An 18,754-nucleotide genomic window follows, 5' to 3' on the forward strand; every position below is an offset into this window, starting at 1 on the left:
AACATGCAGCTTCTCTTCTGTAGTTTCTATTTCTTTTAACAAGATTAGTATTATTTGTTTGCAAAAAAGGTTATTAATAAATAATTGAAAAAATAGTTGTAACAAAAATGATTGTTACTGTTGCGTGTTGGTTTCAAAATCGAGTTTGTATCTGGATTATTTTCGCATGAAGATACTCTGTACCACGCACCTGCAATGCAGTGGATTCGCCTGTGACCCATGGATCACTTGTCTGGATCCGGGAAAAGCATTAGTCCGCTGGCAAATGGCGAGGAGTCGTGTCTCATCTCTGACGATTAGGCTATCTTAACGATGCAACAAGTCATTTACTGATTCCAGGATTTCCGTCAGCTGTTCACTCATTTTCTTTTCTCTTGATAAAATTCTCATAGCTTTTGGATTTTCAGTGAGAACATTTTTACGGATTAGCGAACTTCTGCACTGAAAATTTGTCGAGAATTTTATTTCTCGAAAATTATCACGTGCAGTTATTACGAGTAATAAAAATTCTATTGAGTTTTTGATACTTGAGTGAAAATTTTACAGCATCGAAACCATGTGCACGCTCTGTTTTATCAAAATTTCAACTCGACGAGAGGATTCAATTTTCTCGATTGAAAAATATTTTTCGTATCATCGTGAATGAAGAATTTTCGTTTATATTTTTTCGGTAAATATTTTTTTCATACCACCACAAAGTAATATAGTGCGTAATGTATGAGTTCGCTTATCTCGACCTGTTTCAATCGCTGGTGAGTGTCATTTATAAAACACTTGAATACCCATAAAACGAAAATCATCAAACTATTTATATTTTGGGAATTAAAAACTGGAAACGAAGATTGATGAAAATCGATCCTGCCAAATTGTTCCTCTGAAAAAAATTCTATTCCAATTTCAACTCCTAGAGCATTATTTATAAAAATTTTTTTACAAAGTACCTTAAAACATAAAAAATTAAATTGATAATAAATTATTCCAAATTTCTCTTCTTGAATAATTGCCTCACAATTATAATATCGTTTTAAAAATTATTATTGCAATTAAAAACTTATGTATTGTAAACTTACATGCATTGGGTCGTCCGAAAAGCTTCTTTCGTTTCATAAGGTGATAATAGACAACAACAATTTTTGTTTTATATTATTTTATTCAATTATGTGTGACCCATTTCGTTCTATTTCTATTATTATATTTTTGCATAATTCAATGAACTAATATAAAACAAAAAACATTGTGCCTCTATTATTTCCTTATAAAACGAAAGAAACATTTCGGACAACCTAATATATGAACTGATTTCTTCTTAGAAGATATCTCATGAAGCACATGAAAACCTGTGCGCAAGTGTTTGTATTGGAGGAATGAAGAATGAAAAGACAGAGGCCAAGTTAAGAGCGTTTGAACGTCAAAGCAAATCCTTCGAAATGAATTTATCTGCCAAACTAGATTCTGGCGTTGCCAACTTCGACTTTTACCCTCGAATTACTCCGCTCGAGATTTAATTATGAGCACTGTCCCACTCTGAATTTACGATCTTCTCCTTCGTTCGTTTAATTAAAAGCATTCCAAACGGGCCATTTCTTCGTTCGTCATCGCCGCTTAATATTCGGCCGGAAAGTGTGATCGATCCATTAACACAATTAAGAACAATGGGAAAAGTAATTCGCGTCCCGACCAACTTTCCTTCTTGGGTTTTCGAGATTAAGCACAACCCATGCTTGCGGTTCAGTCGAACCAGAATATATCATCTTAACCGCGTGTACTCTGATTTCTGATTATTTAGAAAACCGTTTAGAAAATCCTGCGACTTACCAAATTCGGAACTTGTTTAATTCGAAATTTTCGGAATTCGAGTAATTTCAGTGAAATTAAAATTTTGTGGGCGTTTCTGGGAATATTATTCGAGGTAATTAATTTTAGTTTATTTAAGATATTGAATATTAACGAGAGTATATTTTAATTTTTATTTTAATTTCGGTGAAATTAAAATTTTGAGGACGATTGTGGCAGCATTATTCAAGGTAATTAATTTTGATTTATTTAAGATATTGAATATTATCGAGAGTAATTAATTTGATTTAATTAAAGATAGAATAACTATATTAGGAAAATAGAAGCGGAAAAGACAAAATGTGGGACTCTTAAGAATCTTAATGAAAAAAACATTTTATCGACAACTGTGGCAATATTATCCAAAACAATTTAAAAAGAAAATAAATAAAAAATAAGAAAGGAGTTGAGAATTTGAATAAAATTGGTGTGGTTTCAATGAAAAATCATATCAGAATTTTACAAAAATCTAATTTTGAGTTGAATTATTATAATTTTACGAGGAAAACTCAATTTTGATAAAAGCCTGAAAATATAATACACGGTAATGCTGCGGAAAATATTACCCAGTATTTTGTTTATAAAATATTACGAAGAGAGAATTTTTCATATTTGAAAACGAGAAAATATGCATGTGCACGCATACATGATTAGGGTGTTCGAGGAAGTGAAAAAGGTTCGTATCTAGCCAGATCAGCGAAATTCTTGATATAACGAGAAAATTACACGGTTACAAAAGTAGAACACGATCATATTTGATTCAGGGAGTAGTATTGCTTTAATTATGGCAAATGAACATGGTCTCCAAGCATAATAAGACCACTTCAAGCTCAGACACTCGGAATTCCCTTCTATTTACCACCATTTACAAACAGGATATGTACAAATCTTTGACACATTCTACAACGATGAATTATAATAAATATTCCTGAATTTGTTAACAATTTTTAAACATCTACGAGTAACATTGTAATATAAATTATGCATGACACTTTTCATATACTTTTGAATAAATTCTTAAATAAATATAAGTCCTTTCAATTCGAAAAATATAAATATTTTTTAATCGTTTTGGAAATATATAACACATTGTTACGAAAAAGTTAAACATTGGAGGAGATTCGATTGAACGAACCAGTAATCGAAATTTTCGCAAAATTTGCAAATACCGAAATTTAATTAAAATATAGAATAAATAATTCTATAGCCTTGTATTCCACTGATTTCAATAAATACCTTTCGATTGAGATAAATGTAACTCTAAAATAAAATTAATTTCAAAAAGTTCAAACGTATAGAGACAAAAGTATATACCAATTATAACACAATTCGAAATCAATCCATTCGTCGATCGTGGAATATCTAAACAAATTGAAAAGATTTGAGGATAGGCTATACAGTTGTGATCGACGTTCGAATGAACGAACTATTCCATTTGTTCGAGACGATACCAGCATCGAGAAAATTGGACGTGCAATTATCTCTACGTCCACCTAGATTCCAATCTGTCTGGCGTTTTCAACAGATGGATATCGTAAAAAACCTTTATACGATCTTCAGAGGAATTTTATTGGCCGCAATTTACGTTGCTCGTCGTTGCGTGTCGATACTTAATAGACACCTCTGTACGATTTTCGTTTTTCCCTCGTTTCAATAGCATGCAGCGGAAAATCGTTTGAATAATAATCGGTCATAGTCGATGGAAAAATTATTCGTTGCCGATAAAATGTTCAAACTGTTCGCTTAATGGAAATGTGATATCACGCAATAAGATTGGTAGCCTCGTTTTAAATCGATTGATTTGTCTCGTTCGATTGTATTGGGGCTATTGGAGCAAGATGATCGGTATTGAAATACTTGATGGAATGATAATTGCGTTCCTATTATAATTTTCTTGCGTTCCTTTATGCTTTACTGCATGTGAATTTTGTTATTTCATTATTAATTATTTTTATTAGTAATAATCTAAAGGTGGAAAAATACGCAAAAATATATAAAACAGTCAGCGTAGATAATCCGTTATAATACATTTCATGGGTAAAAGAAATCTTTGCCGAGGTTTCAGTTAAATTTTCACTTATGATCGCAAAAAATTTGAATTTGCATAGCTATCTATAGTCTACATATTATCCTTATTATTTTGAAAAAAATTATTGATTTAACGAATGAATGTGAAATTATTCTGACAGTCTTTATGTATGTGTCTTTATGGCTAATTAAACATACGTTATATATTCGTTCCTCATTTGTTTAATTAAATAGAGACTTAATGCCTAATTACACAGAAAATTGTTCATTTGATGAATAAATGCGGATTTGTTACACTGGTTAGTTTACTTCTCATTTGTTTAATTAAGTGGAATTAATTTTAATATTTAATTCAATATAAAAATTGTTAATTTGTTACACAAATATGGGATTATATCATTCGATAATTTATTCATATCAGATGATATTACGCTTTCCATTTTTTAAATTATATGAAGTTATGATATTATTGTATATTTGTTTGATCAGATATGAATATTGTCACACGTGTTACAGCGAACTGCTCTACTTGTCTGATTACATTCAATCCCATTCTACTTGGACGACTAGACACGGAGGTGTTCTATTTGCCCGTCCAGATATGTATCTATCCTACTTATTGGGCTAACGTAGTTATTCAGTTGGCCCCGTCAGATCTGATACGCGACTGTTCTACTTGTCTGATCATACGCGTCCAAATTCCATTTTCCTGTTTCAACAATGATGTATTCTACCTGCGTGTCTATACGTGTAATTACTATGTTTCATAATTGATTATTATTCCATATACTACTTTGCATCTTGTCTTAGTTATTCTGTCAGCTTCTAACATTTACTCAACGTTCTTTTCTTCGTTTACACAGTAGATATAGAAACAGAACAAATTTATGGTACAATCCAATACTTGCTTTTTAAATATTTTGATTTTAATGAAATCAAAATTAGTTACATTGTAAATATCGTAAATATTCAACTTCGAATGTTCGTCTTCGACGAAATTCCAAACATATCGCTACTAACAAAATGTCAACTTATAGATACAACATTATAAAATTTACAATTCTAAATTTTTCCTCCTAATCAAAGATACAGCGCGCCAATTAAATTTCTACCAAGTTCAAATTATGTCAATATTCCACTTGCATCACTTTCAAAATAGACGATGAGTATTACAAGATATTTACAATTCCAGGCTTCCTCTTATAATCAAAGATACGAAAAACAAATGTATATAATAATTCCAAATTTTCCTTCCAAATTAAAAATGCTGAAAAGCATCTTCCAAAGCATCCACCGCGTGTCTATTAAATCTTTATCAAATTTGAAAATTAAAACTGTGCCAATATTCTGCTTGTCTCGTGTTCGAGGTAGACGACGCTATTCTTATCCGCTAGCGGAAATAACTTACCCGACAGCTTCCCTGTAGAAGACGCTGAAGAGCACTATTCCCACTCCCGCGCCGGCTTGCACGATCATCTCGACGAACTCCCGCCGTTTTCTGAAGTAATGGCCCAGCATCAGGCCGGCAGTTTCTCTCACGAAGCCAGCACCGGTGCCCAGTACCACGCCGTAGCTGTTACATTTTGCAAACGGTGAATCGTTTCACTTCGCAGTAGCGAGCACTGGGAATAGCTTAACGATTTGTTAGAAGAGCGAGAGTGGGCAGGATGAAAGAGGAAAAGCGTTAGATACGTTTTCGAGGGCATACGCGAAATACGCGAATCAGAGCCAAGTTTCGAGCCAATTGGGATTTACAAGTGTTGGCGAGTTTCCTTGAGATATTGGCAAATTTGAAGCTGCTGATTGATCGTAAAAGATTGAGAGATGTTATCATAGTTTAGGGGGAAAGAAACTAGAGATTTCGAGATTTTCCAGCCGCAGTGGGTAGGATTACGAGGAGGCAGAGTCAGATCTTTTTGCAACTTGTAGGATTCTGCAAGATTCTATTAGAATTTTTTTGATATTCTACGGATTTTTACAGATTTCTTAGAACTTTTGTTAAGATTGTTTAAAATTTTTTTTCGAGGTGTTAGTAATTTGGTAACGCTGTTTGTCCGATTTCTTCCAAGGATTGAAGGAATTTTAAATTCAACTAGATTAACTAATTAATTAAAATTTGCATACAATTAATAAAAATAAAGGAATTTTTTAATACGATTTAAATTTGTGTTAGAGCGAGTATCACTCTGTCTTTATGCTATTTTCAAGGCAAATTAATACTACTGAAGAAAAACAAGGTGAAAAATGAAAACTAAATCTCAAGAAATCTTTTCCTTATTTCAATAACCATACCGATGGCAATAAAAAATAAATTAGTTTCTAATGCGGCACAAAATGCTAGATCATACAAACAACATAAAATCGATTCCTTGATGTTTCTTGAAAAAGAAAAATATTTCATTGAATAAAAATTTCACACCATCAAAGAGAATCATCTATCAAAACTTTCACATTTCTGCTTTCTGCTGTAATCACGTTATATCATTTGTTAACGCTATATGTCCCATATATTTCTTCGAACAAATCCTGTTAATTTTTTCTTTTTCTGCAGAGTTCAGGATCTAAGCTTTCAACGAAGACTGATCGTCTTCGATTCGGACATCGAAGGGTCGTATCTCAAGGGAGCCACAGGTCCAGCCTTGCCAGTTTCCGCCTATCCCCTATCATTTTTCACTTCCTGGAAAAGCTGAGTTTTGCGTTTCGTATAAGGAAAAAAATGTCACAGTTTTAATCTGTTTTACTTTCGCTTCGAACATTAAACAAAACCTATGTTTTCATCGCTCTTCAAAAAAAAAATCGCACAACGTTTCAGCAAAATACAAATTTGTTAAAATTGGACAAAAAGTATATTAATTTTTCGTTAAGTTACTGATTTATTAGAACTAGAAAGAAATGTAAATTAATTGTCCGTTATGTCACACTACGTAATTCGCACAGAATCGTGGAAAACGCGAATTTCATAATTAGCGAATATTCCGGGAAATAAGAATTAAGTCAGAAGGAATTACTAAGGAAATTGGAACAAATCTGCCAGAATTCGAGGAAACGTGAATTAATTCGTCAGAGTATGAGAAAACGCGAATGGTTTAAGGATTCGACGAAATGTTGTATAAAATTGAAATCATTTGAAATAATCTTTAGAAGGAATCATGGGTTTCTTACGGATTTCGGCCTCGTGTAATCATCCTGTGATGACACTATCGCGACGTTGTACGTTATCACTAAAAGTAGTAACTCTTCTACCTTTCACCTAATATTGAATAATAATAAAAATAAAAATAAAACATTACATTTACTTGATTTTATTAATCTGCAAAATATGTACTTGGAAGAAATTTCACTAACAACGTTATAAACAAAACAAATAACATTAACGATACAAACATGATTTTGTTTGATGATAGCCAGACTGCGAATACTTATACAAATGTATATGCTTATGAACATAATTTTAAGTAAAAGATTGTTTTACGTATCGAATTTTATAAAAAGCATTATACTTTGAGGTGTTTTATATACCGTGTGACTTAGACGATGTGTCATGAGCTTTCTATGAATGTTTACATTTTTAAGTTTCCCACAAATGCATAAAAGTCCGCAATGTAATGATAGCTTTTAAGCTTAATATAGGAAGAAATAAAACATGAGTAAATTCGTGATATGCATTTCAGAGTTTCTGATTATTTGAAAGAGAGTTCGTGAGAGTTAGTATGAGAACGTGGTTGTGTTCTCCAGCGACTTAAAGCGAGATATGGCGAGCGTTTGTTGCGTTTCCACTGAATTATTAATTCTTTACAAGAGTGCGTAGTAACTCTTGGATGGTTCTCAGTGGAAGTTCAAGTAGCTGGAATCGCACGAACTTTAAAAGTTAAAGCGGAATACAGAGAAAAAAGAAAATAAAAACCGGAGATCCGCGAATTAATTATCTTTGAGACTCGGAACTGGCAAAAAGTTTTTAATTAAATGTACGTTTCAAAAAATTCTTTGAAGTAAAACGAGGACATAAAATAATCGTCATTTTTCATGATTATCTTCTGTTTACGACGAAGAAAGTCGTTTCAAATGCTGTTGGAATTAATCAGTAATATAGTTTGAATTAATGCAATCGTTTCCAAAGTCTAAAGATCATCTGAATTTTTGTTTCAAGGAAGCAGAGTAGTTTTCAACAACACAGTAATATAGAAATAATTCACATAATATAAAACACATACTTTATGTAAATTTAATATGAAAACAAATGGCAGAGGTATACATAATTCAACCAGCAGTGAATGTATTTGATCATTTTCAAATTTTATATTCCGTTTCTTAATTCTCTAACAACATTCCATAAATATCTTTTTATCACCATCGTTTCCATGTTATACTAATTTTACGTTTCTTTTCATGTATTTTATAGTAAAGCGTCACTTTTCAACGTCAAGTTTTGAAAATTCAAAAGCAACAAGGAAGTTCCCAATTTTGATTTTTGATTGTGACTTATTGATTTCGAAAATCTACTTTAAGCAAGTTGAACAGTTGAAAAAAATTATTAAAATAATTTAAAAAAATTAAATTAAAAATAATTTAAAAAATTGCAGAAAATTATAAAGTCTAAAAATCAATTTCAGAATTTTTTCAAAGTATCGTTTATTCCTCTTTCTTGGCTCAGAACATACGCAGCTTATTTACGATATTATGCAATCTATAAATAACCTAACGCAAAACATCCGTCCAAGCTTGTCTTACCCCGATAGCAACGTGTTTGTTAAGTAGATTGGACGAATACGAACTTTGAATCTGGCATCTTGCATCTTTGAAAGAACGAGGCAGTTTGTTACTCACCTGAGGAGGACCTGGTGTAATTCTGCGGCGAACGAGGTGAAGAACGAGGCCAATGCCAGCACGAAACCGCCGATCACCGCTGTAAGCCTTGTACTTCCACGGCGACACGCGCCAACGACCAAGGGTGCCGATCCACGGGAGATCGCAGTGCTCAATGCGCCAACCCACGCTGAAACGTTAATTCGATGGTTACTTGAAAAAGGCCAAACACGTGGACTGCTTGCTGGAGTTTTTCTCTCCAGTGTATTTATCAGGAAGGACAAACGTTGCTCTTCTGTTTCCTGGAAACCATGCTTTTCCATCGATTCGAGTTCTTATTACCGAACAATGCTTTCTTGGGAAATTTTTGATTTTTCCATAAGATAATATAGTAACTGTTGAAAGGTTCTAGTTATGGCAAAGGTTTGTTGTATCGTTGAGATAACGAGATTTTAAGATGACGAAGAGAACTCCTTTCAATGGACAAATATTTGGTTTTAGAAGGATTAACGACATGTTACTTGGAGCTTTGTTAGCTCAACATGTAGCTTGCTATTCGTGATTAAGCGAAAGAAAAGTGTAGCAGTTATCGATCGACATAGTATTATAAAATGAAATAATCTGAACAGGCACGTGTGTTTTAAAATAAATCGTAGAACAAAGAATCGACTAACAATTAATACCATTTCGATGGTTATTAATCGTAAGAATGGAAATCACCAATAAAAATTCAGAAGGCACTGAACATACGTCAAGTGTTAATTGCTAGCTAATTGGAAAATTAAATAATCCAAACAGCTACGTTTGCTTCGAAATGAATCGTAAGGCGATTATATTAATATACAGGGTGGTTGGTAACTGGTGGTACAAGCGAAAAGGGGGTCATTCTACGCGAAAAAAGAAATCGAAAATATAGAATAAAAATTTTTCGTTTGAGGCTTTGTTTTCGAGAAAATCGACTTTGAATTTTCGCTCGGTACGCGTGCACTTTAACACATCTTGTTATAACGGATCTCACTGTAGATCGTTGTCTCGATTGACGTTATTGTAGCCTTTCATGCTTTATTCATTCATTAGGAAAACATTATTTCATTATGTATTCCTAATTTTCCGTTACGGCAAAAACAAACTTAAACTACGATAATATCCATCGAGACAACGATCTATAGTGGGATCCGTTATAACGAGACGTGATAAAGTGCACGCGTACCGAGCGAAAATTCAAAGTCGATTTTCTTGAAAACAAAGCCTCAAACGAAAAATTTTTATTCTATATTTTCGATTTCTTTTTTCGCGTAGAACCACCCCCTTTCCGCTTGTACCACCAGTTACCAACCACCCTGTATAATAACCAGACTATGGACTTTTATGGGAATTCATATTTTTCCGAATATAATTAAAAAGATAGGAGCTGACTATAAAATTGTTCCACTTACCACATATTTTACTTATTTTTTCTATATTGTATTATCTACATTCTGTGCAATCTTGCACTTTTAAATTTCCTATATAAATGCACAGAATGTATATACATGTAACACATAAAAATATATCAAATACCAAAGTATAGTACTCATTGTAATATTTAGTACGCAATATCTAGATTCCACTTTTTTAATTATCCTCGTAAAAACATAAATTTGCATAAATATCGGCAGTTTATTAACCAACAACTATATGATCCTAGACGATTTAATAATGTCGGTTCATCGCTATAATAAAAATCCATGAGTCGTCGATTTCAGCGCTATTAGACACGAAATACCAAGAAATCTCCGAAACAACAACCCTCATTCTGTTGGGCGAATAGAAGAGGCGGACATCGAACAATAAAATTCCAAATGGTCCCTGTTGTCCTGCCATGATCCTCCTCGACGTTCCAGCACGCTGTTTGCCCACTTGGCGGAACGATCGCCGTGCGAAATAACCGGGAGGAATTGCCACGATGAGGAGATACAGCTGCTCGCGAGCCTTTTTAATTAATAAGGAGAGCGTAACACGAACAAGCTTGGACCGTTCTTAATTACTCGAATTAACTGTCTGGGTCAGGCTGTCGGCTTCTTAATTAACCGTAGTAAGGACTTAACGTTTCGACGAAGCTTGCGAATCCTATGGATACCAGTGAAATTGAGATAGCGTTGAATTTCACGGTGCAGTTAGGTGACACTCGTAGGAACATGTTAGAAGTTGACTTTTAGCTTGTTTGCTAGCATTCGCTGTTGAATCAGAATGTTTTAAAGGAAATAGGGGAATGGAGGAAGTTTGTGATTGCGTTTTGTAGTTAGGTGGTTTTTATTAAAGCCGCAGGTAGATTTTTATTTTGTTTCTCGAAGGAAGATTACATTGGTACATAAATGGAAAGATTCTTGCGGCATTAGTTTGACGAGCTTCGTTATGGGAGTGTAAACACACGTTAAGTATATAGGTTTGAATAGAAAAATGGCTTTTCATATGTTCGTATTATGCGTATTCTGCAGTTGCAAATGCAAGTTTGCATTCTCGAAACTTCTGTAAATACATAAAACTCTGCAGTCTAGTAATAAGACTCGATTATCACGATTATATCGATAAAGTTTGGAACTTGTACCTGAACACATACACCGATCAAGAAAGCATCATACTTCGCTATGCATATCGACAGTAATTTGGATTAAATTATATACAGTTACTACGAAAACTATTACAACACATATGCGTCAATTAATTACGTCCAAGTACAAGTATACGAAGTTTCGTATCATTTAATAGTGTTTTCGTATCACTGCAAAAATTCGATACTGTTTAAAGTGACATATAGAATCTGCTAAAAAAAAGCGCTTCAATGGAAGATAAAGGAATGTGCAAGTGCCATTTTTAGCTACTATAATTCAAGGTATGCAGCTGTGCAACGGTTCAAAATAGCTGCTGAACAAAGACGGGGTCGTAGGGATGCTCATTAACTTTCCAACTTCATCGAGGCCACTCGCTTATCACCGTTATCAGGCAGAGTGTCATATCTCACCGTCTAACTAGAAATCGATAGGGACACGTCGCGGAGTCCGCGCCGGTTTAATACCAACGAAAATTATTGTTCAAGTTATGGCCGTTCGGGTTCCACGGTTCGTTGAAAGAAAAATGGCGGGATAGGACTTTAACGGAGGCACGCCGTGAACAAAGGGAGCACGTTCGAGTCCGCTTGATGAATAATGCAAGAAGCCCGGTCCTTCCTTCGCTTCTGTTCTTTGTGCTTGCAACACTGTCGAGCATCTTGGAATTTTTGAATTTTTCTTCTACGATCAAATTGATCGAGGTCGGAAAATCGAATGGCTGTTCGTCTCGAGGGATTTTGAACTAGGATTTGCTTTTGAATTCCTGGTGTAAGCATAGGTTTCATCGAGTTTATTATTAGGTTTACGATTTTTTTGTATCCTTTTTAAAGGTTTTCCCATTTCTCCTCTGTCAGTCACATATTTGTTGCTCGGTGGGCTTCTTATAGTATACGAATATTTTACAACGATTTTCTTTTATAGAGTACATTTAGTTTATTGCTAGATTTAGAAATTTTTATTTTTCTTCAGGTTTGCTCTATCTCTTGTTTCATCCTTCGCTACTTAATTCCATTCGTACAAATTTCATATTTTAATTGCTGATAATCCTGGTATTTATTTAGTTAATAGAAGTTACATGTACAGCTCAGTAGCTTTTTACAATGTTACACTTTTCTCTGTACTTTGCGGTATCTACCGTACGTCATAATATTGTTTGCTCTTATTCCCTGGCCAACTATTTTCATCGCCTTCGCTATCGTCTCGTGCAGTCCTACTTATTTGCATAGTTCATTAGTTCTTATTAATAAGGAGAGAGAATAGAGGACCGAGTATTTCTTTTATAGAATTCTTAATATTTCTTCTTTTTTATCAAACATTTAGAATTATTAGTTCTCTTGTATAGATAAGAAGGTGTACAACAAATATGCAATAGTTGGTATTGCATATTATTTTGACAAATCCAACTACATTGAGAGATTAATATTTAAACATAAAATTATACGATTTAACATCTAAATAATTCAATTAAACACCCTCTTACTTTTAACAATCAATCGAATAATTTTTCTGTTGCTCTATTCATTACTTCAAGTAATCTTTATTTATATGGAATATTATCGATTAGATTTCTCTTTTTATCTTTTGTCCTTTGCTTTATACACTATACGTATGGATATATGTATAATCGCGTATATACAGGGTGTCCCAATTTAAATGTCAAAATTTCGGGAACATATAGGGGACTGATAAACTAAAAAAAAAAAAAAATGTCTTTTAGGGATTTACTAGTTTTTGCTGCATTTTAGAAAAAATCGCGAAGAAGGAAACAGAAGTTTTTTCGTTTTTACGTTTATTTATTTACAATTATTTAACGAGAGTGAGACTGAATCGTAGTTGCAGTGTATCAAATATCACTGGTATCTTCATTAAATACATGACAACATAAATAAATAAGCATAAATATAAATAACAAATAAGCTTAAGAACGAGAACTTTGATGTTTCTTCCTTTGCGATTTTCTGCAAAATGCAGCAAAATCGAACAAACTTTTAAAACCCTCTTCTTCTTATTGTTAAGTTTAAGAACGTTAAGAACTTTTGAAATTTATACTGGCCATATCCTGTAAATCGGGTTTGTACACGTCCTATTAACAAATAAATAAACGAATAACTAAATAAATACTGTTAATTGCATTTCAAGGTAAAACATTCCTCAAACATTCCTCCACAATTTCACTTAATAAAATACTTTCCTCAGTAACACACATTATTTGCCATATGAACAGCACGTTTGCACCAGTGACGCACGATTCGCATTCTGTTTGAAAGTTTGCCAGCCAACAAAGTTAAGAAACGTCGTCTCCAGTCGTGCAAAGGTGAGGTTGGAGAAGGGACCGGAAGAGGGGCCGAACCATTCTGAGTCATCAGTTAACAAACGTATTTCGCGGTGCAAACCTGCTAAATCGCCGTAACACGTGCACCGCCTTCCAATAATATTCGATTCGCGCACTTTACGCTCGGACAGTCGCGTAAATCGGAGGTTTCATTAACAGGAAACCACCGGTCTCTGATAAAACTTCCACTTAGCGTCCAACGAATAACAACACGCGGATTCGCTCGTAATTATTCGATTTCGATGAACCACGTTGTGGAATCCGGAACACGCAACTGTTCGCTTGCGTGTAATTAAAGATTCGTTGTAATTAATAACGAGTAGATTAAAAGAGGAACTACAGACACTTTGGAGCGTTTGGAGCGCGTGTAAAATGGAATTTCAAATGTTTCTTTTCGTCTGTGAGAAATTCACAGACGAAAACGATGTTCCCAGAATCGAACAATTCTAGGAACATCTTCTTGCCATCTTTTGGATAATACAAGTGAGAATAACGTTCTTAAAAATGAAAATGTTCTCGGGAAATACTTGAGATTTAGAGCATTCTCGAATATTCCAGTACTCTTCATGATTACTATACTCTGCTAAATTGTAATATTCTCGAACATATTGGTACGTAAACGACAGTTAGATGTTGCATGAAATTTAAAAGCTTTCTGATGTATTTCCCTTATTATTGAATATCGGATTGAGGTAAAAGATATTTTAAAGATATTTTCTAGCAAACCTTTATGCTACTAAGTAAGGAAAAAGCCCATGAAAATTTTAATATATACTTAAATAACAATTAAAGATTGCGTTTTTTTAAATATTCCCTTGCAATCTTTATGCTGCAAAATGAGAATAACATTTTTAGAAATGATAATATGTATTATATTTTCCAGAATTTTAACGTATAAATAATTATCAATTAAAAGTTGCGTAAGAGTTTGAAATTGGCCAAGGTATTTTCAAAAGGAATATTGTGGTGTATATCGATCTTGAACCCTTTACATCGACAAGTGTCTAATCTCGAGATTTTAATCAACCAGCCAAGGAAAGGTGGATCGGTCACGTACACCGAGTTTCCCTTCGTTTAATCCCATGAATAGGGTTGTCGAATCTGTTACAAGATTTTTCAGAAACGATCGGTTAATAGAGAGGAAAACACGAGAGCGTGCTTATCGAACACAAACACATCATCATTGAAGTTCTTTAAGTGATAAAACGTTGGATGTAATACCGATACGCAAACGAATTTCAATTAAAATAATATGGAGTAGCGTAGAAAGTATAAACGACACCTTTAGAAACCTTAAAATTGACTTTATAAATTTTCTTATCTCTAGAAATGTAGAGCTCCGGACGTTAGACTCTTAAATTTTGTACGTTAATTTTCATTACTTTGAATTAAAATTTTAAGATTAGAACGAACGTAGCAAAGTGGAAATTTGATTAAATCCAGGAAACTTCCTAATTTTTTAGAAATTTCACGGAAATTTCGATCCTTAAATTTCTTATATTTAAATCCTTTAAGTTAAACCTTTAAAATTTAAATCGAAGCAATAAAAATCAAATTTTGCTAAATCTGTTAGCACGTCCAGTGTTTAAAAATCCTGGAATCGATTCGATTTAGATTCTCTTTTTATCGAAATTAACGTAAAACGAGCAAATCTGATTAAAATCGATATTTCGCTGAAATTAATTCGAAATTAGATGCGAACTGAAAACAGACATTTTTTATCGAAATGTACAGGCAGGTGCAAATCCGAGAACGCATCTGGTGCCAGCTCTGGTGCTTAGAGCTGGATTACTGAATTTCAGTCAGCCTCCCCTGAAATTAAGGACACGTAATAGCATTATGTCCCTACATATATCACCTAAAAATATAGAATTCAGGAAGTTATTCGAGAATCTGTTTTCCACCTGTGTTCGCAATCTTCTAAGAAGCTTCTCCTGGAACAGATCTACTGCCCTGTGCTACTTTATGACCTCTTCGAATTTGGATGATGTTACGAATCGTATAAATGACAATTGCAAGTTAAAAATCATCGAAACAAAATCACGTGGAAGATTGAATAGAAGAATAAAAAAATATTGATACAATTTGAATTGAAACTTATTAAAATTTCAGCGAAGATCAATAAAAGCAATATAAAAGATCATTCTAAATACAAATAACAAAATAATAAAAATGTGAAGTTTAATAATTTAACAAGCAATTGAAGCAACAAAAATTCGCTTACGCTCTGTTACACGCTTCGTTTACGATGAAAATTTCAAATAAATCTGAAATTAAAAATTCTGTTTTCTCGTTAAAGTAACATTTTTATATTCCTTACGTTCCTTTATTCGATAGATACAAAATCCGAAGCACTCTCCAAAAGTACAGCAACAGCATTTAATAAGATTATAGAGAGAAGCGCTTGAGAGGTAAGTACACAAAATGTTGAATCCGATCATCGAAGCGGATCGTCTGTCTTCGTGAATTTCGCAACGAAAGCTCGCAGGCCATTAAATCGACCGACGAACAGGAAAGTTTCGTCAACGAACGGCCATAGTCGTTTGGAACGTGAAATATCACGGTGATAATTCCGATAAGATTACTCCTTCGACTCTTCCTCCAAGTTTTCTATTAAAAAGTCGCCGTCCTCGTAACTTTTCTACCTGCTGATTTCGAATTCCTTGCGGCTTCCAGTTGAAATGGAAAAGTAAAAGGGAGAACGATCGAAACCGCGATTGGAGAAAGTCTTCTGATAGTGATACGACTTTGTAAGTGTCATAAAACGAGAAAAAACAATCCGGCGAAATGATTTATGGTGTTATAACGTGTTTGGAATAATCGGTTTAAATAAAGTAGAATCGTTAGCGAAATTTTTACGTTGTTTCGAAACTTATTCGAAACGTATCGTTTTCGTATGTTAAAAGATGCGAAAATTGTAGACGATGTACGAAATATATAATTACTATTTATTTCATTAATTATTCATTGTAAATATAAAAATGTACGAAATCTAATGAAATTCATGACGAATGGTCTTGTAAATTTCTCTAGACATTCGTTATAGTCAGACTAGTTTCCTCTCACTTTTTAACAGTGACGTACGAGTATACATTCATTTGGAATAATATTTATTCCAAAATAATTTACAACGTAGAATACACTAAATATATACGATTAATTCATGAATATAATTTTCCATGGAAAGAATAAGAAGCTGGAAAAATTTACCGAATGTCCAGCATAGGACAAGTTGTAAAGTACAAATTAAATAATTAAAAAAAAAGAATAAGAAATAGATACCACTAAACTAAACGAATAAGTTTAGAAGAAAGTAAAAATTCCAGCGACGATTGTATATCGTCGAATGTAACGAGACTTTGTAATCAAATTCCAAGAACCTCAGGATCTTGGTGATTCAGTACTATCGACCTGCATATCGAGGACGAAGGACAGAAATGTGACGAGAGGCGTAATAGCGCTGCAACGGAGGATTACAGATGATTTACGAGTGGAGAATCTCTCGTCGGTGCTTTGTTATCCCGAACGACAGTTCTGGAAACTCGTGTACGCTGTATCGTATTAAATAAACGAGGATAAGAGTAGAAGCAGAGAAACGAGTATTCTGAATGCACTCATTAAACTCTTTCGCAGGTCCATGACAGGCGAGTCTGTCTCCCATCGGACTCTTTTTCCGCAACTTTCTTTCCTCCACTCTCAACTTTTCTCGCTGCGCGCTTAAGAGGATTCACTCGTCCGTAGATACATGCAGACACTTCGCTCGGAAGGAGTTACTTGTCCTTATTTCCCACCTTCGAATCCTTATTCTTTAAACATCTCATTCGCACTCTGCTCTGCAATCTTGATTAGTATACTACGAATTTTTATGCAAATTCGTATCTGTAGCGAATTCTCAACTAAATGGCGATCGGTCAGATTCAACCGATCGGTTGGTATCGGTTGATATTCAGCCTTGAATGAGATTAACGCTCAAAGTGGAGGTAAATTAAATGTATTGAGTATTAATGTGCATTCAAAATGCAAATTTTTTATTTGCATTTTTTAGTATACAAGTAGAGTTTGACGTTCTGACGCAGACGATTGTACGATCTGGTTGAGATCGAATACGAACAGTACGACGCTCTGATGAAGACTGTGGTCGGATGTTGTTGCTGCTCTCACTAGAAGCTTCGTCTCGTCCTTACATCCTGACTTTCCGTCTCTGGATTTTCCCTGGTTTAATTATACTCTCTGGTATTGTCTTCTGTTTACCTTCGCCCTGACCCACCGGCATTTAAGGTGTTTTTTTAGCTTCTTAATGATATCAGCATCGTAAGGTTTATAGCTGGGGGAGATAGGCAATTCGAACTTCCCAAAAAAGGGAGATGTGTTGTCCGCGTCATAAACTGACGGCCACTCCAAACCTGAACAGTATCTTCAGGAATATGATCGCAGGAGTAGCACTTTGATGGAAATTTATTTTATTTATTAAGTATCGTGAAAAGTAACACGCGCTGAATATTTTATATATTTTCTCATATCATACGCATTCTACGCGTTTTCGTACCTTGAAATTTCTCGGAAATGCGAGATTGCCGCGTATGAAATTTCGTTCATGTAACGTTTCAATCCCATTTTTAACACATCTGACTGTCACTTGACTTTTCAGAAGCCAAACCGATCAACTCCATTTCTCGGAAATTTGACGATCTTTTTACTTGTATCCGCGATTAGAATAGAATTTCTAAAATAAAAATTTAAGGAACGACAGCTGATTGTATACAACTTCCACGAATTTATTTATTATTAAAACAGATAACAAAAATATCACTTTTTTCGACTTTTCAATTTATCCTGTTGCTCGATATGAGCAAATCATTTGATGATTAAAATGCACGGTTGCGTCTGTTTCCGATGGATCATCGACTTGCACGCGAATGTTACGTGCTGACATAACTATGGTTATCAGCCACGGGAGAGATTGGCTAAGAGAAACTGAAGTTTACGCTCTTTTAAACGCGGTAGTTTTAAACGTATAAAAAAAATGTGTTAAAATGTACACTAAATAAAAAGTATGCTGTGACGTCTGTGTTGATCGACTGTTAGAATATGTATACTAATTGAATGTCAGAATATGTCTAAACTGATTGAAGGCTCAAAGATGTGCTCTGATGGAAAGCTATATCTGATA

At 34.0% G+C, this 18,754-nt stretch overlaps 1 protein-coding gene across 7 annotated transcripts in view; it reads right to left on the reverse strand.

The window, feature by feature from the left end:
• LOC100642239 (monocarboxylate transporter 10) overlaps nucleotides 1-18,754 on the reverse strand; it is a 310,901-nt gene that overhangs the window by 30,226 nt on the left and 261,921 nt on the right. For all 7 annotated transcript variants that reach the window (XM_048404630.1, XM_020868497.2, XM_048404626.1 and 4 more), the window contains 2 exons: nucleotides 8,686-8,854; nucleotides 5,270-5,434 (listed from right to left, as the gene is read on the reverse strand). In XM_048404630.1, coding sequence (XP_048260587.1) covers nucleotides 5,270-5,434; nucleotides 8,686-8,854 — 334 coding nt within the window. The remainder of the gene's footprint in view (nucleotides 1-5,269; nucleotides 5,435-8,685; nucleotides 8,855-18,754) is intronic.

Source organism: Bombus terrestris, chromosome 3, assembly GCF_910591885.1.
Source record: "Bombus terrestris chromosome 3, iyBomTerr1.2, whole genome shotgun sequence".
Taxonomy (NCBI): Eukaryota; Metazoa; Arthropoda; class Insecta; order Hymenoptera; family Apidae; genus Bombus; species Bombus terrestris.